Source organism: Nelusetta ayraudi, unplaced genomic scaffold (assembly GCF_046127955.1).
Source record: "Nelusetta ayraudi isolate G7.1 ecotype Tasmania unplaced genomic scaffold, CSIRO-AGI_Nayr_v1 ptg000031l, whole genome shotgun sequence".
Taxonomy (NCBI): Eukaryota; Metazoa; Chordata; class Actinopteri; order Tetraodontiformes; family Monacanthidae; genus Nelusetta; species Nelusetta ayraudi.
In genome coordinates, this window is record NW_027466081.1 from 1526918 (window position 1) to 1552926 (window position 26009).

Sequence of the window (26009 nt, forward strand, 5' to 3'; positions counted from 1 at the left end):
ACAGATCCGTTTTTTTTTTTGTTCACAAGCAGAGTGTTTGAATTGATTCTCGTGAGTGAGCAGAATACTGTCAGGTTTTATCAGGTTGGGAAAAGGGTTCGGATTGCTATTGAAAGTGTATGTCGATGATCATAATGGCCCCCAGACACATGGACGGGATGAAGCTGTTTTTCAGCTCACCTGCTCCTGGTTCTCTCCCTAATTCTATACTCTTCTGTCTTTCTCTTCCTCATTCTCCTCCTTTCCTCCATCTCGTCGTGTCTCCGCCCCCTCAGATGATGAAGATCGACCCTATCAGTAGGCCTATACCCCTCCAGATCCCCTCTGTCCCCTCCCAAGCCATCCATCTGTCTCAGTCCCACAACAACCCGCCCTCCCGCAACAGCTACACCGACGGCCTGGTCCCGTCCGAGGAGCTCTGCCACCCGCTGCCTTCCCCTCCTCTGTCTCCCTCTTCGGCGAGCGTGGCCCACCAGACAGCACCTACCTCCTCATACATCAAGTACAGCACGCTGGCACGCCTGCAGAGCCAGAACCAGTCCAGGCCGCCGCTGGGAGCAGCCCTCGCGCCCGCGCCTCCCGCGGCCCAGACGAACAAGTCCAACTACAACACCCTTCCGGCTTCCTACTGCACCTCGGATCTCTTACCGCCGTCTCCGCCGCCGCCGCCTCCGCCCGCCGAGCCGGCCCCCGGCTCCGCGATGGCCGCGCTAAAATTTGGCGCGCTGAGCCCCTCGGCTCTCCTGCCGCCGCCGCCCCCCCCAGCAGAGGAGGACACGCAGGAGTCCTACTACCCGCCTCCCCCTCCCCCAGAGAACTTAGAGTCCAACGGCTTGCCCCTGCCCCCACCGCCCGAACCCTCGTCCAACTCTTGCTCTCAGCTCTCCAACGCCAGCCTCCATCAGTTCCTCACGCAGAAGTTCCCCAATATGGTTTATGACTTTGGCCACCACGCGGACGAGGACGGCTCCCCGCCGCCGCCGCCGCCTCCAGCCGATGTTTCTCCTCCTGCCTCCCTTCAGTCTCTTCAACCCGTGTCTCCCAACGCTCCCCCACCCGCGCCTCCCAAGACCTTCACTGGTGGTTTCCCTCCCCAGACCGCCCCCAAACCTTCAGGTCCTTCCTCGCTCCCGATTGCGCTCTCCCCTGTGTCCCCAACGCAGCCCACTGGCGGCCACATGCCGGTGAAGAAGCAGCAGAGTTTCTCGACGGGACACTCCCCCAACCAGCCGCCGCCGACCTTGCCAAAGCAGCACAGTCTCTCGTCCAGGAGTCTCGCCCTGTCGCCCTCTCCTTCCTCCTCTTCAAGTTCTCTCGCAGCAGCTACCTCCTCTCTGGTCAAACAAATTGTGAATCAGTTCCCGGGAAATGCTACGCCACCTTCTCTGCCCACCTCCAGCTCCATGGAAGGATCTAAATTCAGCACCCCTCAGTCGCCTCCGGCGGTCAAAGCCAAGCCCAAGTGGCAGCCGGGAGTCGCAGTGGCCCCACAGTCGCCCGAATTTCCGCCGCCTCCTCCGGACGGCTCCGAGGGAGACTTCCCTCCCCCGCCCTCGTCGTCCTCGGCCAAGCCGGGTTCCCCCATCAAGAAATCGCCCTCCACCTCGTCCACTGGATCCAACAAGCGGGGGCCTCCGCCGGCCCCGCAGAGAGCCTCGTCCATCCGCAGCGGCTCGTCCACTGAGTCGGACGAGAAGCCCAAGAAGGTGGAGAGCTTGGTCAGCAAGTTTGGCCAAGTTCCGCCAACCTCCTCCAGCTCCTCGTCGGTGACCGGCTCTCCATCCAAGGATTCGTCCGCGCTTCCTGCTCCACTGCCCAAGCCAGGGAAGCTGAACCTGGCAAACCTCCCGCTGGCACTCCAGGGGCTGCAAACAGGCCAACAGCATCAGCCTGAGTTCCCCTCCCCTCCCCCACCACCGCCCTCCCAGCAGTCTCACCTCGACTCCTTGCCAGACTACTTCCCTCCTCCGCCCAGCGACTTGGAACTGTTTCCCCCTCCCCCGCACATGTCGGAGTTCCATCATCCTCCAAAGGTTGCAGTGGTGAACCCCCAGCCGCAGTTGCAACAGTCGCACCCGTCGTCCGTGTCCTCGTCATGGAAGCAAGGTTCAATGAAGAAGGGGGCCGTCCCTCCTCCGGCACTGAACCGACGGAGTAGCAACACAGCCAAGTACGACAACACGACTTCCAAGCCCCTCTCGCCTCCGCCACTGTCGCAGACCCCGCCTCCCTCGCTGTCCTCCTACTCCTCCTCCTCCTCCTCCTCCTCTCCTGTGCCGCCCACCTCCCCAAAAGCAGTTGGGGCGGGCTCGCTGGCACTGAAGCCTCTCTTCCTGGAAGATCTCAACCGCACCCTGAAGAGGAAGTCGGTGTCGCGCCACGGTTCGCTCATCTCGTCCCACCTCATTCCCACCTCCAAAATGGAACCGGTGGGCACCATGGACGACATGGCCATCCTCCCGCCTCCTCCCCCTGAACTCCTGCAGCAGGGCGTTCGAGGACACTCCCAAACTTTGTCGCGCCACCACGGACACTCCCAGTCTACCAAACACGCCAACATCTCAGGCTATGCAACGCTGCGCCGGGGGCCACCTCCCGCTCCCCCAAAGAGGGACCAAAGCACCAAACTGACGAGCGAGTGGTAGAGCCAATACCACAAGGTGGAACCTATAAACTGTAAAGACTTCTTTAGGTTTATCATTCTTAATCAAAAGCCTACTCCGTGTCCAGTTTGACTTTGACCGTCTTTCCTCATCCTTTACCGCCAGTCCTTGGATTCCGAGCTAATAGCAAGCCATCTTTAATGATTGTTCCTATTATTCTCATATTATCATTATCCTAATCCTGATCATTACCAAGTCATGTTTAATCCAATGAAATGAGTAAAGTGTGTGTGTATGCATGTGTGTGTGTGTGTACACGCATTTTATATGTTACATATATATGTCACATATATATGTATATATATGTGTGTGTATAAATATACAGTACATATACAAGTATAAATATACACATACATATATATATGATCTGTATACAAGCAAGCCAGAAAAAAAAAATGCTCTCTGTCCACCTTGTATTTTAAAATTGTCTGCGCAATTCTTGTCTTTTTCAAACAAGACAAGAATTGAGTGACAACAGCAACAGGTGAAGGTTGCTGCAAAACAACAGGTACTGCACGGAGCCGTGGCGATGCGAGAGGTGGGGTACTGACGGAGGCAAAGGAGATCAGTGGAAGGAACAAGACACACAACAGTCGAATGAGAACCATGGGTTGGCGCAATACCAATTACTTCAATTAACATTGTGTGTGTGTGTGTGTGTGTGTGTGTACGCGTGTGTGTGTGCGTGTGTGTGTATGCGTGCGAGCCTGCGTGTGTTTTTTATAGGATTATTTAATACTGGAAAGATATTATTATAATAATTTTATGTTTTAATATGTCAAAAAAAAGAATTAGAAGTTTGACTGAACATGTGACTGTAATGTCAATATATGTCAAAGTGTTGATCCCAGTAACTGAACTACAGCTTACAGCTCATTTTTGGTTGGTCTGAGATTATCATTTCATTAAATTAAGAGTTTCATGGCTGATTTGTTGGCGACTCCCAGTGAATATTTACTGAAACGCAACACGATCACAAATCATGTCTGGTATGTTGTGGTTTTAGCTTTTCTTAAGATTCTTAATGTGAAAAATGACCGTCTCATATCCGCCCATACGTTCTAGCTTTATTTAACAGAAACCTGCTACAAGTGTCAACCCCACAAGGCTGACTGTAATTTCACATCACTGGTCGTGCGGTAATGTGAAGACGTTGACCTCGAGGGAAGTCGCGGTTAGTGGTTTAAAGGTTCCATATGATGCCAAATTTACCAGTGTTAACTTTTTCAATCAGTAATCTGTCTCTGGCATTTGAACGAGCTTCGCAAAAATCAGAGAAATATCGATGGTGAGTAAGATTTGCTACAATATTAAGGAATTTAAAATCAGTTTCTCCACCTGCTCCTTTTTAGAGAAACAGTATATGGAGAAATATACGGATCCAATTCCATCACAGTTGGAAATCAGAACGTTCATATGTTCAGTCATGACATGGCACGATATGAGAAACGTATCATTGAAGTTGCTGCAGTTATGGCGTCTTTTTTTTTTTTTTTTAATTCAGCAATCCCAGCGCCATCTCAGCATAGGATTTTGTCGACATTGAAATCTCTAAAATTAAAAGCACTTATTTTAAAAAAAAAAAAAATGGTCATAAGTGATTTTGTGTTTAAATATCATTGTTTTAAAAAAATGCGTTACAACCCGCTCATCTCGAAGACATGTTGGCACCGAATGAGCTACTTTTCGCAGAATTTCAAAGCCGCGTTCAACAGTTTTTCATCGCATTGAAACGGTCGACGGACATTGAATAGATGCCGCGGCGCCAAGGGTCTCTGCGAATCAATTAAAAAAAGGCTGAATCCTTTTTTTTTTGATTACCATAGATGTTTACACAGTAGCAGCATTTTGATTTCCAAGTCATCACGGTTTTTTTTGTGTGTAAAAAGACAAACTGAAACCAATTTTGCAATTTGCACGGCCAAATTGCGAACAAATTCGATTTGTACATTTAAAGAAATAAAACCTATTATTTCTGTGGTTCAGTTAAAAGAAAAAGCAGTGATGTTGCTATGTGCGAGTCATGCGTCAATTCTTTCTTTTTTTTTTTACAATCAACCAGAGTGCATCAAGAGGACATGGCAAGTTCACTGCAACTCCTAAAATAAACTTCTTTTTGCATTAAATGTGTGTTTTATTGAAGAGTAAAAAGTTTTGAGATTTATAAACAAAACCAAAAATGTAATTGTTAATGTTACTAAGTTTTAAGTTTTTGTACACCAACATACTTTAATGAATGGTAATCTAAAAGCGAAAGCAGACCCTAAAATATTTTTTACACTTTTACCTATTAGAATAAGCGTAATGGCTCAACAACTAGTGGACAGATCCATGAGTGAAAGAAAGTTTGGTTGGTTTTTATTTTGTAAAACCACAAAAGTGCCATCTACTTTCTACCTAAAAGGGACTCCGAGCTGAGAAAAGCTGTTAAAAAGGGTTTGCAGGAACTACTACAAAAACAAAAGAAAAGAAGTAATGTGTGGTCTAATAAAAAAAAAAAAAAAAAAAAAGGCACGTCGGACAAAACATGACAATAAAGGAGAGCATTCACATGCTGAAGAAATCACGTTTTCTTACAACATCTTTTGAAATTGAAGAAGTCGGAATAAACCTTAAATAAAATATGTTGGGATGTTCACCTTTGAAAATGCTTTGTCTCTCAAGGGCCCAGTTTTATATAAGTGACTGTACTTTTCTAAGAGTCTCCTTAAGTTCGGAGAAATTTCAAAAAAAATATTGTAAACTTTTTTTTTTTTAATATTAAAAACAAAAATTGAAACAAGATGATAAAAGGTAAAACCACAAAATCGTCCTTTGTTCTACACTCACACTTTTGAGTACAACAGTCTTTGTGGCCAGTCTAATGGCTTGCGCTTTTAGGGTTCGGGGTCTGACTGACAGACGCGCGAGTGCAGTTGGGTCACCACCTGCCTCATCATGTCCCCCAGCTTGTGGTGCAACTGCACGAGCTGCTGCCCGGAGCAGCGGCCGAGTTCCGACGGCGTCATCCTGCAGCCCAGCCCCTCCAACTCCGTCAAAAGTCCTCCGGCGGCGTCTTGTCCGGCCGGTTGCGTCGCTGCTTCCTCCTTCTCCGGCTCCCCTTCGGCAAGGCGAGCAGGTTCGTCCACCAGCTGTGCAGCTTTGGAAGAAACAAAAGACGTGGTTTCAGGGAAAAAAAAAATGAAAGTTTGAAAACATTACGACATTTTATTGATTTGCAGTGACTGGAGAAGACGTACCAAGTGTTTCGCCTGAAGTCTTTTCCTCCTCCTGGTTTCGAGGACACGTCTCCTCCGGCTCAGACGTCATCATTTCCGTTTCGGCAAAACTCTTCAACTCGTCCCCACCTCGTCCTTTGCGCTGGAGACAATTTTTTATATTATGTATAAATATGTATATATCTATCTATATATATCTATATATCTATATCTATCTATCTATATATATATACATACATACACACACACGCACATATATAGTTACACATATATATATACATATGTGTATATATAAACACACATATATATATATATACAGTATATAGGTTCATCTTAACTTGTGTTCACAGTGTAATTTCAGTATTTCAGTGCGGACGCAGCAATCTCAATCCTGCGGCTTACCTGTTGCTCGTAGACTCTAAGTGCCTTTTTCACATTGGAGACTTTTGGAGAGCGAATTGGGAGAGTCTTGATCTCGCTGGGGGTCAGAGCGCTGAGGTCGCCCACCGTTTTCACGTTTCTTGCTCTAATAAGTTGCCCAAAACCACGGGACCTATGGAGACAGATTTTTAGCAAAAGTTCATCCTCAAAAGGTTTAATTTGTGAAAGAGAAAGTAGCGACAACAAACAAATATATTTCCCTCGACTCACCACATGTTGGAAGAAATCTGAGGCAGCACGACTTCGACGGGCGCGGAGCAGCCAACCAGGGCGGGGTAGATGCAGTCCTTGGAGACCGGCCGTGGCTCTTGGCTCATTTCAGAAATCTGGGAGGAGAAGTTACAACAACCATTGGCCCCGGTATATCTGAAGTATCTCCCACCGGGTGAAAAATGATATTAATTATATGTGTATCGAGTTAAAGGCTCCACGTGTCTACTAAAAATATAAATCCAAAGCCAAAACAGATTGTTATATTTTGGGGATAAACATAATGCAAAAGTTGCACCTGCCCCTCATCAAAAACACAAGCGTTATCCAAGTCAATGTGACAACCAGGACTTCAAAACAAGCCAAGATTATCAGGAACCCATTTACCGCAATTCCTTCGGCAACATTCCTCATGAGTTTACTTCCACCAAACACTTTCAACAACGTCCTCAGAGAGAAGAGAGAGGTTCATACCAGACATTTCTTGGAGCTTCTGTGTCCTGGACTGTGCAAACTCTTTGGACTCATGAACACATGGCCCTTGGTTGGAGTTGTAATGTACTGGAAGAAGCAGGGAATCAACGTTGGAGTCAAACGAGGAGGATTTTAAGCAGATTTTAAATGGGCCGGGTCAGAGTAGTACCTTAGGCAGAGGGATACTGCAGTTTTTGGTTCTTCTGGGAGAACTGGTTCTGACAGCAGGGCTACGACGGTCAATGTCATCTGCAGTTTCCTGTTGCTGGATTGGATCAGCAAAAGACACGCGCCTGGACTAAAGAGTCAAAAGCCAAACGAAAAAATAAGGTTACTTTCATGAAAGTGTACGAGTTTAAATATAATGCCAAAATTGTCGTCCTTTATTTACTTTGACAAGAGGAGAGGGTGTTTGATCTTCAAGCGGTCTCTTCTGGCCCTTTTTGAGAATACTGGTGGATGGCGAGGCAGAGGGCGACCAGGTCCCTCTGATCCTGCTGCTGGGGCTTTGGCCAAGATCCTGTCCCATCAAACCATCAATGTCCTTTTGCTTCAGGGGAGAGTCGAGGAAGACGTCTTCGCCCGCCGTTCCCGACGCGAGCGCCGATGCAGCGCGCGCTTCTCCAGATGCTACGTCGCAATCTTTCTCGGTGTCGTCGGTCTTCGTTTCCTCCTCGTCCCGGCACTCCGACGTCTCGGTTCCGACGTCCCGGTTGACTTGAGATGCGACGTCTGTGGCATCCGCGTTCCGGCTTGGGGACGTACCTTCTGCGACGCAGGCAAGTTGCTCTTCTTCCTTCGAGTCGCTGTTCATGACACTGGAGCCATCCATTAGGTTCCCTTCGTAAGCAGGGCAGGGAGGGACTCCAGTCAGGTCTGTGGCTTTAAGTTCCTGGTCCTCCGGGCGGTGGACTGGTTTCTGTTCCACGGCATCACACGGGGAAGAACTTTCTTTGGTTTCTTCCACCGACTCCTCTGCGTCCGGCATCATCTCGACACCAGGTGACAGTTTGTCTTTGTCAGATGACAGAGATACCGCACGCGACACCTCTTCCTGGCCGGCATCCGTTTCGTGTCTTTCTGGAGTCTGAAGGCCTGTGGCGTCATTATCTTGTGAAATCGCAATGCCACTGTTGGAGTCATTCGGTGTCTGCTTGTCCATGTGGGGTGATACACTTGGTGATTCACAGTCCATCTCCGTCTGTGATTCTCCATTGTCTGTCATTGTTGCACGTGTCTCCTCGAGCGAGTCAGAACCTTGAAAATCCTGCTTTGTCTGTAGATCATCCAAATTAGATTCCGGAACCGGATTACCCTCCACTGACTTTAAATCATCCAAATAAGATTCCAGAACCGGATTACCCTCCACTGACTTTAGATCATCCAAATTAGATTCCAGAACTGGATTACCCTCCACTGACTTTAAATCATCCAAATTAGATTCCAGAACCGGATTACCCTCCACTGACTTTAAATCATCCAAATTAGATTCTGGAACTGGATTCCCCTCCACTGATTTTAAATCATCCAAATGAGATTCCAGAACCGGATTACCCTCCACTGATTTTAAATCATCCAAATTAGATTCTGGAACCGGATTATTCTGCGTCAACCGTGGATCTTCCGTACTAGATTCTGGGAGAGGATTATCCTGCTTTGACTGTGAATCATCTAAATTCGACTCTGGAGTCTGATAATCCTGCATTGACTCGGAATTATTTAAACTAGATTGATCGATGTCTTGCATACTCAGATTGGATTCAGGGCTGAGAGGATTCTGCGTGCAAACTTTGGGTTTCCGCCCTCTCTTTTTCGGCACTGGGAGGTTCGCTCTTGGCTCTGAAGATTCCACCACAGAAGAGTTTATTTTAGATTGGGATGCCTGAGAGGATCTTCTGCTTGAGTATCGGCCCGTTTCATTGGAGGACTCTGCTGATCCTGCAACGTTTGCTGACTGAGAGTTCTCCGGAGTTGACAAAGGGCTCGATTTTGTCTGCAGCTGAAGCTGAGTGCTCCTCCTGCCCCGGCCTTCAGCTGTAGTCTTAGTTTGACTGTTAGCTGGTGAGGATACCTGGGAACAGGACCTACTTGGTCTTGTAGATTTATTATTTTTCCTTTTCTCTTCCGACTCCTCGGTCTCAGAAGATACCTTGCTTCTTCTTGACCTACGCAAGGACTGACCATCTTGAGATAAAAGTACATTCCCTTTTGAATCCTCTTGGCTCAGGATTTCATCTGAGCTTTCCATCGTGTTGGGTATGTCTGTTGGAGAGACTGGAATGGTTGGAGAATCTCTTTTTGCTTCAATTGTTCCACTGGACACAAGCTCTTGCGACTGGGTGCCTGGTTTAGTTGTAGTGTTTTGCGAGTCTTCCTTTGCATCTTCATCCTTTTTAGACAATTCTCCAACCTTACCCTCTTGTGTAATGTCACTTTTTTCAAGCGCGGGAGTAATTGTTTGAGAAGCTCCCTTTGGTTCATCCTCTTTTTGAAGGTTTTCAGCCAGTTGTAGTGATTCTGTTTGGGTGGACTCCTTACCGTCTTGCGAAACCTTTGTCTCAGTTTCATTCTCTTCTTTAGTTGGCAGTGATGTTTTGCTCTTTCGACCGCTTCTACCCTGTGATTGACTTTTACCATCCACGGGCATTTCTGGCTGCAGGTCACTCTGACTAGACTCTCTGGTGCTTCTTCTTTTGGGTTCCACTGCATCAAGGAAATCTTGGGAGCTGCTGTACAGTTTTACCCTCTTGGGAGTTCTGCCTTGCGAGTTGGTTTGGCTCGACTCTGTCTGCCCAGTCTGAGCCCTTGTTCTTAACCTTTCTTTGCCATTGTCCTCCTCACTGGTTGGCCTTTTTCTCGTGTTTGGTTTACTTTGTGCCAAGCTTAGCTTTTGAGAACCACCTTTAAGTGCTTCCTGAGAACGGGTTCTTTTCGGGAGCACAGGTTTCTCCTCTGGCTCCTTGGGATCTTCGCCAGGCCGAGAGGGTCTGACTCTGTGACGTCCGGAACGCCTGGGTTCGCCTGATGAAGTGTTGGTCACAGATGATTGAGAATCATCCAGCTTTTCTTCCTGGCTCAATGATTCGTCCTCCAATGTGGAGGCCATTTCTTCATTTTCCTTTTCCTCAGTTTCAATCTGGGTATCAGGCTCAACATCATCATGATCATCATCTTTAGCTTTGCTGGACAATCTCTCAATCAGTCTTGTCGGCTCACATGTGGTTCCACATTCTCGGGGTCTGACAGGGGACTCGGATGCATCATTTCTAAAAGACTGGTTGGCATTCCTTTTTTTCGGTGTGGCCGAGGAATCCTGAGAATCTGGACCAGTTGATGCGTGGGTGGCCAAAGGCGACACAGCACCGGAGGTGTTACACCTCTCTTGGCTATCAGTGGCTTTAATGAGGGGACCTGAGAATGTGGTCGCAATGTCTGGACAGGGGGACTTTCCTCCAGAGTATTTCTCGAGGGTTATAAAGGGTTGCCGGCGACTGTTGGTTTTTTGGGGAGTGCCACAGAACAAATCGGAAGAGGTGTTAGGACTTGTGCTGTCTTTCGACTGCGATTCTAAATCCTTCGATTCGTCGTCACTTTTGGCATTGTCCTCCCCATCTGATTCAGGGACCACTACATTTTGATGTTCCTGAGCGTTCGGACTGAAATAGTCCTGGGTGTCTTTTGTAAGAACGCTGGTGGGGTCTTCCTCATTTTCCGCATCCTGAGGAACCTACAAGAAATGAATGGAACAGCCTTTATGTACAACTTTCACTTTCTCAACTTTTAACAGCATAGAAATGTTAGTGATGGTACTTTTGGTCATTTAAGTGATCTGAGAAGGCAACATTGAACTACAAACTAGGAGAGTGACACTGTATTTTCTTCATTGCATTTCATCTGAGCACCACCTGATGATATTCGTCAGACATAACGGCGCCAAAAAAGCACAACTCTAACTTTTTCTTTAATTTTCTTTTTCCTTTAATTTGTTTAGTCTATAAATGAGGAATTACATTAAAATGGCAGATTTCAACATCAAAGAAAAAACATGTACAATTCAAATGATGGGGTGCTATTTGTTAGTGAATACAATATCATTTTAGATGAAATAAAACTCTGATGAGGTTCTTCGTTTCACCAACTTTTTTTTTTTTTAAACGTTTCCCTCATTATTAGCACGTAGTTTAAATGCATGGTTCATTACCTCGTCATCAGCACCAATGGCAGCCTGGGACGGCTCCGTTTCCATTGTGTCCCTAAAAACACAGATTTTTGTTGTGTGTGAATCAAAACATCTAATAAAAACACAGACATTCATTGTTTGCAGATGTTAAAAACTTACGTTTCTTCTTGACTCTGTGTGTACTGAGTAAAAACTGTTGTATCCAAAGAAGCATCCAGGTTGTTGTACATTGCAGGAATGTCAACTCTGTGCAAAATTGGGGGAAAAATAAATAAATCCGATAAGACTGTTCATCGTGGGCTAAAAAAAAAAAAAAAAAAAGAGTTGTGGAGAGACGATCTAACCTTTTAGTCCTTTTCACCTCCTTCTGGTGCTCTGTTAGAACTCGCTCCTTCGTCTCAGGAGGAATAAAGACAAAATCAATGGAGGCTTCTTCCTCCAATATTTCCCTGCGGGAAGGCTTTGGGGAACCGAAGTCTAACTTGGCCTAATGAGGAAAGTCACATTGTGTTATTGAAAGTGTCATGTGGTATTGAAAGTGTCATGGAAACGAGTTGGAAACAGGGGTAAAAGACAACTAAAAAAAAAAAAAAAGAACAAGAACAAGATGTAGAACGAGGACAAATTACATGCAATAAAAATACCATATGCTTGATTTATTATCAAATTCCTGTGAACCCACATCATAATAACAGTCAAGCAAGACGTGTAAACGACCATCTTTAGGCCAGCCAGTATTATCATGCTATCTTTTGTGCAACCACTGTGTAATAGATGCAAGTTGAAGCTTAAAGCTGTTGAAATCCCAGCGTAATTTTGCTTATTTTATGCAATGCTAATCAAAAACGTCCATAGCAGTGTTTTTCTAACCCTCACTACACCACTCACTGATAGGTCTGCATTAGGGCACCGTCCTATCAGACTTCATAAAAGAGCTTAATATTGCACCACCTGCTGATCAACAGAGGTACCATTTCCAAATCATCAGGAATTTTGAAAGTAAAGCGTGAACAAAACTAACTTACAGAAACAGTTTTGGATGATTTCGAGGCGCTATTGTCCTTCAGCTCAGCGGCGTTCCCAAACAACGAGTCTTTCTTCCCCGTCGACAGTGGAATCCCACTGATCCTGGTCTCCAATTGGGAACTTTCGCTCTAAACATAACGAGATGAGCCATAAGTACAAAGAGCAGCAGGTAGCGAGCGGCGCTTGATCGCCAACTTACTGAATACTGTGCACTGAGCTCATCAGACACACTGACGGACTCGAAGCCGGGGAGAATAATTGGAGTCTTCTGCTTTACGAGGCTTAAAACTGGCCTGTTAAAAAAGACAAAGGAAGAAATAGCTGACTTTCATTTATACATACATACTACTACGACTACTAACAATGACAATAATAATAAAGTCAAAGAAGAAGAATGTTTTTAATGATTCATTTATCAACATTTATTGTATGGAAGAATTGTATTGGAAGTGTCAATTATCTCTGTGAAAAACACAAATTTAGCAAGAAATCGAAATAAATTTAGAAAATGACTTTTTTTTTTTTTTTACCTGATTTCATCGGGGTAAGTCAGGCTGACAGAATTTGCAAACGTGGAGTTCCAGAACTGAGCGACTGAGGTGCGAAGCTGCTTGCTCTTGTGAGGAAACAACACGCAAAGAAGAGGCGAGAGCAGATCCAGCAGTTCACTGTCGAAGGCCAAAGCCGAACAGCTCTGCAGGCAGCCAAGCACCTCAGCGGCAAGCTTTTCCAGCTGCAATGGAAATGAAAGGAAATTCACCACATTTTTTGTTAAAAATAGTCGAAATAATGACAACAATAATAATAATTGGAACGTTTAGAAAAGGTCTGCGTCAGACAGAAGCACACCTTTCCAAGAAGCTGCTGGCTGAACATCGGTGCTTCACTGGCTGCGTGTTTGAAGAGCCGGCTGACGGGTTGAACCAGCAAAGTCAGGGCTGCCTTGCCAGTGTTCGTGAGAGCCGGGTTGGTGAACACCACATTCAGGATGGCCACCAGGGCCAGTCCCGTAGCTTCTGCAGCGGCATCGCCGGCCTCCAGGTAAACCTCCAGACACTTCACCACCAGGGACAGGAAGGTCGACAGGTTTCCCAGAACCTTGTTCCTCTTCTTGGTCCAGTTGACCGGGGTGTGAGGAGCTGAAAGCAACACGCGAGGACAGCGTTAGGGCGCCCTCTAGCGCTTAAAATGAGGGCCGACGCTGAACTGTTTGAGGGGAGGTCGTCTTACACTTGAGCCTCTGCTGGAACTGGGCAGTGTACGGCGAGAAGTCGAAACATTCCAACATGACTTGGAGGATGCTGGTAACGCTATTTAACGTTGAGGGGACCTGGAACACATACGGGCAACATTAATTCATCGTTATTAAGCGTTTTCACAGGAACAACTTTGTCATTTCACATTTAAACTCACAGGGAGCATGGGAAAAAAAAAAAAAAAGACAGATATGCAACGGATGCAGGTCGTAAAATCACTTTTCTTTACAATGCGCTGTAGCAGACTCCATCAACCCGTCATCACTTTTAAGATTGAAGACTGGCCTTTATTAAATTCATTGAAAATTCATAATTGAATCAATCAATTCATTAATCAACTGACAATATTCAAGATAAAACTTGGGTCAACAATGTCAGAGCCTTTTTTTTCCATTATGCAATAATGGAAAAAAAAAAGGACCAACAAATGTACGGCAGATGTCATTTCGTCCACTCACCTTCAGGTCCATTCTGTCCACCGCGGGCGTCATCTTGACGCACAGCTCCTCGCAGCAGATGTTCTCCTCGGCTGTGATCACCAGCGCGGAGCAGCGGGCAAACACCTTGTACAATTTGGACCAGGTGCAAAGCATCGACTTCTGGGTCGCCTGGACGGGACGGAGGTCGGGAGTCAGATCGGAGCGCTCCCCTTTCAACCGGAACAACGCTCCGGGCGGGAACACCACTGACCTGCTGAAGGGGCGTGCCGTGCAACAGGTGGGTGACGGGCAACAGCAAGGCGGCGTGGATGGCGCTGAAGTTGTGCTCCAGAGCATCGCCCTGGTTCACTTCATTCGTCTGGGAAAGGTAGAAATGAGAGAATTTAGTGTTCGTGTGTGGAATTTAAAGAATTCCTACCACAAAGTCGCCAGGTCCACAATCTTTGGTGGCCTTATTGCAATTTTGACAACACAAAATATACCCTGTCGTATTCCTATACTCTATGACAGGGGTGTCAAATACATACACACCAAAATTTAAAATTTGGACAAAGTCCAAAGGGCCAACATTGATATTTATTGGACACCTGTGCTCTATGGCCTAAAATATGAATAGCTTTATCGACACATGGACATGAGTCCATGTGAAAAACCCTGGCTCTCTAGATCTAATATCACTACAGAAAGAGTCAACATGAGAGCAACAGTAAAACTTTGAGTCAGTGGCAGTGCATCAGTACCAACTTGTGGACATTTCATACTGCAGTACCTCAGTAGAACCACAGACTAAATAGCCAAGTTCAAACAAAAGAAATTCAAAAGCCACACTTTGCATTTGACTATTAACAAAATCAAAGAGCAAAACCATGTATCAGCTCATCATCATGTTATATAATTGCACTGTTTATATTATCGTTTATATTACCACAACATAACTGCAATAAGCTGGTGCAGTTCAATACATATATACATACTACCGTGTGATTTGCATTGGAAATTAATTGAATCAACATTTTTAAGGTGCTAAAAAAAAAAAAAAAACACGAAAACTACCTGCAACGAGAAGCCTTGACGAGAAACTAGAAGTGATGTTCCAGAACTTTATTTATTAATTTTTTTTAATGAGTGACAAACAGCGACAGCATTTGCCATACAGTAGAGCTCCTGTTCTTACCTGCGTGATGGTGTCCGTCAGCGGACTGACCACTGCGCTCCACACCATCCACAGTTGCTCCTTGTTCTGCAGGGACTCGGCGTTGTGGCTGATCGCCCCGAGCACTGCCTCCCCGAACGCCAGCGGAGAGGTCGGGCCGGACAAACCGCAGCCCACCAGAGTCTGAAGGCACGGCAAGAACCTGTCGACAAGCATCAGCAACCTTAGGATTATATAGGAAATGTGTAACGTCAAAAGACTGACAAATAAAGATAGCTTTTTTTTACCCCATTGACATGTTGGGAAATAAAGATGCGGCTGGTTAAAGATTTACTTAATGTTCAGATGCTCATTTGTTAATTTCAGTCTTGTGCAGGCCTGCTTCAATCAAAAGTAGGGATGTTAACAATGAATCGATGAATTGTCGATTAAGAATTTAATCGATCAAATTAAATTAGTCGCAATTAATTGGACATTTTTTTTAGAAATTTAAAATGACTGTTGGCACTTTGGAGATCTCAGTGATCTGGATAGTAACTATTTACTACATAACAATGTAGTGAAAGTAATGTAATGGCAATTCAATCATCAGGAGAACACTGGCGCGCACAAAAAATGGTGAAACCCTGCACTGCAAATTGAAGGAAATTTTTCAAACATCTTGGTGTATGTGGCTCTTATCCCTACACCTTAGGATGCAGTATTAGTATAATGTTATCATTCATTAAAAGCAGTCAGCTGTTAAACCAACATACTGTCGATGCATCGTTGGGTCACAAGATGCTTTTGCACTTTGTTCTAGACAATCAGTGAAATCAGATTCCATCTCTGAGCTGGACATAGACTGGACTCAAACGTTCAACAGACCTCTTGTCCTCAACGTAGGCCACGAGCATGCCGTCGTTTAAGAGCAGGAGAATGAGGAACAGGGCAGGAGTTCCCTGGGGAGAGAATATACACAAGTTCACAACTTCCAGGACGCTCTGAGCAAAAGCCAACACGCATGCAGGGATGTGTTCATCGAAAAAGACGAGTACTCACATTTAGGACATCCAACTTGCCGACTTGGTAAGAGGCCGAGCCCAGAACTCGTGGGGAAATCCCTTTCACTGTTGCCTCAAACAGAATCTGAGTTGGAACAAAAAAAAAAAAAACTGTTTATAGAAGGACACTGTTATCGGGATTTTGTGATCAATAATGAATGATACGGCTTTTGAAGCAACAGCAGTAACACACAAAGGACCTGGAGCCTGGGAGGCTGTGTGGTTGCACCACACGTCTGATTTTTTTGTTTTTTTCAATCTACTTCAATTAGCAGCACAAAAAAATTAAAAAAAAAAAAAACCTATGGAAGCGCATCGCTGCCATCCTAGGAAAAAAAAAACAGGGTTCAGTATCGCATTATAACGTGATAATTTTCACGTTATAACGTGATACTGAGGGAGTATTTAAAAACATTAAAAAAAAAGAAGCTTAACGTAGCTTAATGTCTGAAAACAGCGGTCAACTATCACCAAATTTCACCAAATTTCACATGGGCATCTACACGAAATGTCGATGCTTGACCGCCGTTTTCAGTCATTAAGCTATTTTTAAGCATTTTTGAATGCATCCCCTCAGTATCACGTTAGAAAGTGAAAATCCTCACGCAAAAACAATATAGCTTCACGGTATTTTGTGATAATTTCACGTTATAATGTGAAAATCATCATGTAAAAATGGGACAGCTTCACATTATAACGTGAAACTGAGCCCTGTTTTTTTTTTTCTAGGGTGGCAGCAATGCGCTCCTGTATTCCACAACACAGTATTGCCAGGACCTTATACCCAAATGTTTTTCCTCTCCCTGTCGACAAAACACACGTTCATCTCAGATCTCTGGTCTTTAACAGCAGTGAAAACCAAATGAGCTTTAGCAAACCTGCAGGGGTTATTTGTGCTTATTTAGCTGTCGCAGTCATCACCCAAACCACCACCACACGACGGCATGTGTACATCACGTTTGCAGACATTTGACATGAAACTGTCGAGCGGTCTTGCTCATGAATATGCTCCGAGTGTGAGGCAAGAGACGGCGCAGGTTTCACAAGGCAACTTACCAGAATTTTGTCCGCAGGCAGAGCCTCCGAGGCCACGATGCTCTGCAGCGCTTGAAGCATCAGCGTCAGGACTTCACAGCCGTGACGATCCTTCTTACTGCCGACTGCCGACGAGGGACAACAGTGGTCTCAAAAATAGATCTCCTTATAATTTTTATATACATCCATATGTGTATTTTTTTGTTTATGCATCAAATATACATATATATATATATAAAAGAAAATAGTCATCATTGGGGCCCCATTTGGCCCCTCAGTGTTGGTTCTCATCACAGCGGTCCAAACACATGCAAGGGTCTGGACACTCAGTCTTAAACTGATGACAGTGTGATTGAGTCAAACAGGAGGCGAAGGAGGAGACTCAACGTTTCCTTCGCCCATGTGATAGTCACAACCCAATCAGAGTGCTCTATGTGGCGCTGCAAGGCGGGAACCACAACTTAAAGAAGCCGCCATGCTGAGCAGCAACCACAACGGTACTGTGTCACTTTATTACGACTTGAAACACACACGTCACTCACCGGACTCAATAGTCGAGTTAACAAAGTGCACAAGTCTCGTCCATATGGCAGCCAAAAGTGACTCTGGAAGAGAAAGCGAGAAAACAGGTTATATGTAAATTGCTTAAACTAGGGCCGTCAACGCATTAATCAACGCATTAATCGCGATTAATTCAATGCGATTCATAAAGTGTTAATTTATTTTTAAATCGCATTTCAAATGTTAGGCTGGGTTCACACCGGAAGCGGAAGTGCTACAAATTAGTCATTGCCAACTTGGTGCTGTAACATAAGATACTTTTTCAGGTGTTTTCAAGTGTTTCAGAAACTTTCCATTTTGGTAGTGCTGTCCCTCCGACAGCCAATTTTAAGCGCTTTAAAAATCCCCTCTAAATGAAACACAGGACTACTACTTTGAAACCCGTCGCAACCCGTCCTTTCATCTCTTTCTATATCCACCATCTGTCTCTTCAGCGATTACCTGGGGCATGTCGGCCAATGTTGATGAAGCCATCTCGAACACTGGCAGTGAGCACAGCAGCGAGTTTGGTGAAAGAGGAGGCACTGGAAAGGAGGGCGTGGCTCAGCGGTTCTAAGGAGGAAGGAATATGAATTGGTTACATCGATTCAAGAGAAGATGCTGCATGAGAGTCATCGACTGTATGTTAAAATTAAGTTTTGTTTTAAACAATGCATTTTTTTTTTTTTTTATGTTTCCTCCTAAAATGACAAACACACTAAGCAACACCAAGTGAGATACATCAGCATTGAAGCATTGAAGTTGATCAGGCCCCGTCCATGTTACTGGATTAGGGATCGACTGTTTTTATGTTGCTCAGTCTCTTACCAAGACTCAGAATGAGTTTGTTCTTGGCCACCATGGTGACAACTTCTGGTCCTTGGAAATAGTGAAGCAACATTTCCAGGCCGAGCAGTTGGATGGAGGGGAAGGAGGTTGGCACCTGGACGCTGGAGTTCAGACTCACCCGAGACGTACTGGCCGGGCTGCTAAATCCTGGGGTGCCTGGAGATGCCAGACACGACACGTGAGCTCATTTGTGCTGATGTGTGTAAATGCAGATCTGGCATCCAGATCAAGAAGTCAAGAGACGCATTTGAAATTTTGAAAATCCAAAATGCTTTTGCTCTCATTTTATCACTGTATCCGTTACATTACGGCACTACATGGCACGCCAACATTAGATAAATGCACTGCATGATCAAATACCTTGAAAGACCTAAAACAGTAATAAGTGCCTTAATGCAGTGAAATGCAGTGTTAATCTCGTTAGCAACCTTTTTTTCTGTCTAAAACGAGACAATAAGTAAATAAAAATTCATTCACAAGGACGAAGACGATGACGAGGTGTATTGACATTTTCGTCAACGAATAAAAACGAGACGAAAATGTCTAAATCTACTGTCATTTTAGTCGACTAAAATGATTATGACATTTCGTCAACTAAAACTAGACTGAAACAAATTAGTCGATTAAATTATGACTAAAATTAAATAACATTTTCGTCCAAAGACTATGACTAAAACTAAATCGAATTTTTGCCGTCAAAATGCGGATAAAAAGCCATCCGGTCAATGCTCTCAGAGGCAGGTAGGCGTACCAGGTGCCATGGTGCCGTTTTGACTGACAGCCCTCGAAGGGGTCCCTGAAACGGACGAGGAATCAGATCCGATGGCGCTCTGGAGCAGGGGAACGGCCACCTGAGGAGAGACAACACTGTTCATTCATGTCCTTGGATATCGTAGTCATCATCAAGTTCAAAAATATCAAACTACATATGAAGGTTGATGCTATTGAGAAATTGATTTGTTCGCTCAAACATATTTTTAAGAACTCAATACATGTAATTTACACAGGGATTTAGAGACGTTGAGCAGAATGAGACATTTTTTCAATGACTGCACAGGTGCCTCTTTGAGTTTTTGAAAGAAATATGACAAAAAGAAAAAAAAACAATCCTAATTGAGAGGTCAAAGAAACAGAGGAGGGTTTTACCTGATCAAAGTTACAAGACAGATTTGGGCCGAGTTTGACCACGAGGTACCACCAGACCTCCACCTTTGTAAGAAGCAAGGCCTCAGTCCTGACATGGATCGATGTGAGGGGCTGCATGAGGAGTTTTATGCGTTTGCCGCTGCAGAGAATGTCTAAAAGGAGAGGAGATATTCAACCTCAGAAAGTTAGACAACGGGGTTCATTTCATGGAGGACTATTCACACAGGGTCGGTGGACAACCTGGATTAAGGGCAAAGTTGTCTATGAGGCTCTTCCAGGCAATGAAGGCGATTTTCTTGATGGTGGGAGACGAACTGCGGAAACCCAGTTCCTCCAGGTGCAGGAGGGAATTTATAAACGGGCCGCCTTTGTGCAGCAACTGTTGGGATAACGCACATACATCATGAGCGCGACTGAAAATAGGATGGATTATGTCTAAAGCAAATTTGGAAGCCACAGTCGACTTTAAGGTCAGATATTCGTAAACATAAAGGTTTACCTTCCCAAGCAGTTTCACGAATAAAGGCCACAGCTTCAAAACATTAGTTTCATTCTTGGAGACAAAAAGTTTCTGGAGTTCTGGAATCAGCTTCTTTAAAAAGGTAGAAAAGAGAGAAAAGAGCAGGTTGAGCTGATGTCAGTCAGGCAAAGACCAGGGTTAAAATCTAAATGTATAAAAGCACCCAACAATATCCCCAAAAAACAAATATATATATATGACCATGTATGAAGTTTATGCTCAGGAAAATATGAAAGAAATTAATATTTCAACCTCCCTCACCCACCTACATTTCAGGGGGAAATGTTGGATTGTTAAATATTCAATGTTCAAACTTTCATTTTGAAAGCGCAACACAGCGGCGTCACTGTCCCTGCCTTTGAAATGATGTGGAACGACTGATGTCACAGGGATAACATTACATGCTGACATCAGTGAGTTACAGATGGTGGAGAAAGAAGTAGTCAGACGCTTTCATTGAAGCGAAACAACACAGTGAACAAATTGAAAAGTCCTGAACCCGAACACTTTGAGTTGCGATTTTTGCTGTTAACCTTGTTAGCTTAGCTTAGCGAAGGTCAAAATAAATTCACTTCTAAAAGGTTTTGATAGGGATGTTAACAATTAATAGATTTTTGACTAATTGTCGATTAAGAATTTAATCATTTAAATTAAATTAGCAATCAATTGAACATTTTTTTTACACGGATAGTTCATATCATTATAGCAATGTAGTGGCAGGAAAGAGCAATTCACCTGTAGATACTGTGATGGTCATAATATACCTAGAATAAGTTACTTTTAAACAACTTTTTTTTGTTTTAAAGAAAGATCTTTAAATGTGACCCATTAGAAGTCCACTTAGAGTCAGAGGATAAATGTTTAGGGTGTTTTTACTGTTCTCTAAAGTAAGAATAGGTCACATTGGACCCTCAACACTATTTAAGGGTTAAATAATGGGTTCCTTACACATTTTTCATTGTGAAATTTAGGTTCTCAGGAAAAATAGCCAATTATCAATTAATCGTAAACCGATCGATGAGGTCAGTCAACTAACGATTAATGAATTAATCAATAATTTGCATCCCTAGTTATGACGCATTTTAGCTGCATTCTACACCTTCATCTTAGAGCCAAATATTGCTTTAATATAGCTTTGTTGATGAGTATATGAATTCAAAATAATGTTTCTGTGTACCGCACAGAACCTGCAGGACCGCTGCTCTCTCTAGGATCATTCTGTTCTCGTTGTGAAACAGACTTTTTCCAACTGTGGTCTAAAGTCTAAAAGCAGTCAAAGACCCAGGACTTGTGCTCGGTACAGGGATCGCCTTCCTAGATGAGCTTTGTCTACCATTTGTCCGACTATTCTGCATTGTTGGTAAATCACTTTACGGAGGAAAATTAAAAGTTAATGAAAAAAATATGGAGACACTCACCGTGGACATCATTGGCTCAATGATGGCAGCCACGTCTGCCTGCTTTTCCAGGAGCAGCAGCATGCCCAGTTCCATGGCGGCGGCAGCGCGGAGGCGAACCTTGGAGGCCGAGTGCACCACCAGAGGGATGATCAGCTTTGCCCAGCGCACGGCTGCATCGCCCATCCTGGCTGGCACCTGCTCCAGCATCCTGCAAAACAGAATGAAGTGAGAGGACATGTGGAGTGGGTCGTTTTAGTGATAGGTAGTATTGTTTGTGGTGTTCCTAGCCAGTTTGTAGTCTATTAAAAAATAAAATAAAATTACACTTACATTTTAGCAATGCAACTCAATGAATTCGATCAACATTCTTTGCTATTCAGATTTCAGGTCCAGTTTGTAATATTTGGTCTGATTCATGATTTTGACATTGGTAAAAGCTGAACATACTTCATGCATTAAATGCATTAATGAAAGTGTATGCTCACAGTAAAATAAAAGTAATTTGGTTTTCCCACCCTTAGAACGGTTCTTCTATATTTATTAGAATATACATAGATCAAGAAGAGTCTTGCTCCCAGTTAGCTGCCATCTTGAACCACCATATTTCTAAGGAAGCCTGGTGTGGACAATCCAGCTGCCTGACAGCACGTTTCATATTTAGGGTGAACGCTCACATCCTTAATATGAACCAACAAAGAAGAAAGTGGACAAGGTATCCAGGTTTGGGTGTGCAGGCCACTGTAGCCCATTGGCAAACTCAGGAGGGGGAGGGAGTGTAAAAGAGCGCTGCAAACTACTATGTAACCACTTGATGTCACTTCATATTTAGGGTGAACGCTCACATCCTCAAATGAACCAACAAAGAAGAAGGTGGACAAGGTATCCAGGTTTGGGTGTGCAGGCCACTGTAGCCCACTGGCAAACTCAGGAGGGGGAGGGAGTGTAAAAGAGCACCACAAACTAAAATATAACCACTTGATGTCGCCGTTTCTTCTCAAAATCTCCACATTGGACCTTTAGAGTCGTCACAGAGAGGCTTGCAACACTATTTTATAGAGCGATGCCTCTCAAAACACTGCATGTAAGCGAAAGACCACTAATACTCCTGTGCGTGTGGACAAGGGCCAAACCCTCCTTTACCTGATGACAACATTCAGGGCCTCGTGTTCCATGACGACTGACTGGATGTCCTCTCGACGCCACACACTCTCCAGCGTGTCCAGCACAGTCGACACCTGAGCGGGTGGAGCAACACAGATAAACACACCGGCACCGCGACGCCTTTCAGCCAACCACAACCGCAGTCGCTCTCAGATTTGACCGCTCAAACATCGAACCCGATGCCTACTTTTTTGGCGACGACATCTTGTGGAAAGCTCTGCTTGGAGATGACCCACAGCGCTCTGGTGCAGGTGTTCTTATCTGCCGAGTTCACCACAAGGGAGCAAAGCGACGACAGGATCTCTGATGCAAAGCTTTCTAAAAGACAAAACAGAGACCATGATTTAAAGACAAACAAACAAACACATTTGTCCCACAGAATTCACTACAAAATAAAATAAAGTGCGAGTGTCATTTAAACATACCAGGTATTCCTGAGACAACACGAGAATAGTACACGCAGAACCCTAAAGACTGAAGAGCAGCTTGGCTGAGCTCCACGTGTGGACTGGTGATGTGGGCCTGGAGTCAAAATAGCACAAGTTTTGTGTTGTTAGGGTTAATGAATGAATGAATGACAGTATTGACCTATAATAAAGTGGGTTCTTCACACTCACCAAAGTGACTTTACCCAAACGAGAAAAGTTCTGTTCGACTGCAGGGATGAACTGTCGGCCTTCCTCTCCACTCAGACGACTGCAAAACAAGCAAGTGCATATTCAGGCAGGGGATTACTCTGCAAGTGTTGGCAAGTAATCTATTACTAAGGAATACACTACCATAAGTAACTATGTTACTTTTCCGAAATTATTTTAGCAATATGGGCTGTGCAAATGGCACCAGTGCTGTACATGAGCTTGTTCCGTGAAACGTGCAGTATGTGTTCAGACAACATTCATTTATTCATTCATGTTAAGAGGACAGAGGCAATATTTGGAATTGCAAAATTTGCACTTTAATAAAATTCATTCCAAGGCACTGAGAAACTGTTTGTTTTTTACTAAAGTAATTAGTAATTGATTACTTATGGAACAAAGTAGTTAAAGAAAGTAATTAGATTACTTTATTAAGGCATAATCAGTAATGAGCAGTTGCATTACTCTTATGGAGTAATCCCAACAACACTGCTCTGGAATACAGTTGCTTTTCACATGTTTTTTTTTTTTTTGTCTTTTTCAAGGAGACCCTAGGACCGTACTTGGCGATGGTTAGGTAGGCGTCCGTCTGCTCGGATGGCCCGGCAGCGCTGTCCTCCAGTGACTCGAGCAGGGGGAGGAAGCTGGAGCCGCTCGGCGGAGCTGCAGTCGCCATCATTGTTGCTTACCTCCTTTCCCACCTTTAAAACAAACAAACAAACAAATAAACACCCAAAGGGGATAAAATATACTGTGACACATAACACTGACTCAAAAAAAAATAAAAAATGACACTTGCCCAACATGTAGTTGTTACTAGGAGTTTTTTCTCTCACTGAGCACTTTCTAAAAGTTCTACAATACTTTTACAAGTTGACTGCAGACACGGACAATGGTGTCAGAACACTGTTCTAATCTGGTTTCAGCAGGTCATGGCTGTGATATGTCACATCAATGTAACGGTTTAATGCAGCACATCATAAAGATGGGTTAAAATACGAAGGCGTAGTAATTTAAGAGAAGAAGAAGAAGTAATTGGTATAGCGCCACACGATATATAGCATTAGCATAGCCAACTTGGACGGACCAGTAGAGGAGAAAATTGAGGATACCATTGATTGCTTTTTGACTCGGTGCACTGACTATGCGCTATATATGCAAAATCCAGCTTCCACCCGCCACTCTTCACGGGCTGTGAAAACGGTGGGAAAACACAGTTTGCTCGGTTTAGCCTTAGCGGCTACTGAAAACAAGCGTCTTCGCGACAACCCCGAGCAAACTGAGCTGTTGGTGTTCTATACTGCTTTTTATGAGGCCATCGGGTTTATTGAATACCCATGACAATTTTTATTTTTTATTTTTAAATGCTTCGAACACCAATCCGCCCTGCTGTCATTATGTAGTGTTAGGTAGCAGTTGCGCTAGCAGGCTGACTAGTTTAAAGTCTGAGTTTTCGTGTTCATACGAGGGGGGGGGGGGGGGTCGGCTTTAAACACCACCAACTGCTCCGTTAATGATAATGTACTTAACACGTGTAGGCAGGTAAATCAAGTTGACGGTGAATTAATATCACCTCTTGGCTCAACAAAACACGCACGCACAAGCTTGCAAGTGCTGGGCACACTGTTGCTCACCTCAAGGACCAGGACGATATGCAACAATACGTTGAGATGACAGCATTGAGAGCGGCGATTCTTCGGTTTTCTGCCGTCGGAACGCCACGGACTTCTTAAAACAAAAGGTGGATATTTTGAGGCCGACCTTCCTCCTGTCACACTGTGCTTTCTGCCTGTGAAGCTGATGCCCCGCGAATTTGCTGGCGCCAAACAACCACGCATACGTACAGATTTACCTTTGACCCTAAACGTCACTATTGGAACCTCCCATTTGACCGTATAAGGAAAACTGTCACGCGGTTGTTCTTCCGGCTTACACAATAAGACGGGATACGGAATAATAATAATAATAATAATAATAATAATAATAATAATAATAATAATAATAATAAGAAGAAGAAGAAGAAGAAGAAGAAGAAGAAGAAGAAGAAGAAGAAGAAGAGAAATGTTAGAAATCATACTTTGATGATATTTAAAGGGAGTGGCCCTGTTTATAATCAGCGTGATTGATTCAGGGTGAATTGTTTCTTGCTCTTCAGTTTGCATGTTATTTCAAAACCGACTCCTCCGTAGACAGCTGGAAAATTTGGTCTTTGTCTTGGTCTAGTCTCGGTCTCGAGGCTCTCAAGTCTTGATGATGTCATGGTCTAGGCTGGTGTGGTCTTTGCTACAACACATCAATCAATATCAATCACTAAGACCTCAAAAATTCCAAAAACTGTGCAACACTTCAAACCATTTTGTAAGGCTTCCTGTATGGAACAAAAAAGGAACTCCTCTTAGTGTAGTGGCTCATTTGTAGATAAAAAATTAAACAATGTGTTCACATTACATTTGCTATCATAGTAAGTAAATACACCCCTGTGTCTAATTAAAAAAGAAAACATACATCATATGCTGCATCATGCTCTCTTTCCAGTGTAACTCTACAGCTAATCAATTTCATGTTGTTTTTGTTGCAATGCGGACAATAACGCATGAGATTAAATTCAGGGCTTAATTC

At 44.2% G+C, this 26009-nt stretch overlaps 2 protein-coding genes across 4 annotated transcripts in view; one reads left to right on the plus strand and one right to left on the minus strand.

The window, feature by feature from the left end:
* Positions 1 to 3592, plus strand: part of raph1a (Ras association (RalGDS/AF-6) and pleckstrin homology domains 1a) — a 40072-nt gene extending 36480 nt beyond the window's left edge. For all 3 annotated transcript variants that reach the window (XM_076030811.1, XM_076030809.1, XM_076030810.1), the window contains one exon: positions 276 to 3592. In XM_076030811.1, the coding sequence (XP_075886926.1) occupies positions 276 to 2645 (2370 nt within the window). In that variant the 3' untranslated portion in view covers positions 2646 to 3592. The remainder of the gene's footprint in view (positions 1 to 275) is intronic.
* Positions 3593 to 4999: 1407 nt separating this feature from the next.
* Positions 5000 to 24098, minus strand: rif1 (replication timing regulatory factor 1). Its single transcript, XM_076030813.1, has 34 exons — positions 23954 to 24098; positions 23373 to 23451; positions 23181 to 23277; positions 22943 to 23073; positions 22735 to 22829; positions 21613 to 21802; positions 20174 to 20266; positions 19915 to 20053; positions 19675 to 19826; positions 19280 to 19379; positions 18508 to 18684; positions 18142 to 18252; positions 17682 to 17744; positions 17161 to 17264; positions 16103 to 16189; positions 15929 to 16002; positions 15083 to 15263; positions 14159 to 14266; positions 13927 to 14076; positions 13443 to 13542; positions 13062 to 13351; positions 12743 to 12945; positions 12412 to 12505; positions 12212 to 12340; positions 11531 to 11673; positions 11346 to 11432; positions 11208 to 11259; positions 7398 to 10733; positions 7176 to 7304; positions 7007 to 7093; positions 6533 to 6648; positions 6284 to 6434; positions 5903 to 6023; positions 5000 to 5802 (listed from the first exon to the last, which is right to left on the minus strand). Exons 1-34 carry the CDS (start codon positions 24067 to 24069, stop codon positions 5540 to 5542), a joined length of 7548 nt encoding a protein of 2515 aa, XP_075886928.1. The 5' UTR covers positions 24070 to 24098; the 3' UTR covers positions 5000 to 5539.
* Between the last annotated feature and the right edge of the window lie 1911 nt (positions 24099 to 26009).

Coding starts and splice junctions, on each gene's coding strand:
- rif1 (XM_076030813.1), bottom strand. CDS start 24,069: ATGATGGCGACTGCAGCTCCGCCGAGCGGCTCCAGCTTCCTCCCCCTG. Junction 16,003..16,102: donor GCAAGTTGGATGTCCTAAAT/GTGAGTACTCGT, acceptor TTCTCTCCCCAG/GGAACTCCTGCCCTGTTCCT. Junction 13,352..13,442: donor GTTCCAGCAGAGGCTCAAGT/GTAAGACGACCT, acceptor TGTTGCTTTCAG/CTCCTCACACCCCGGTCAAC.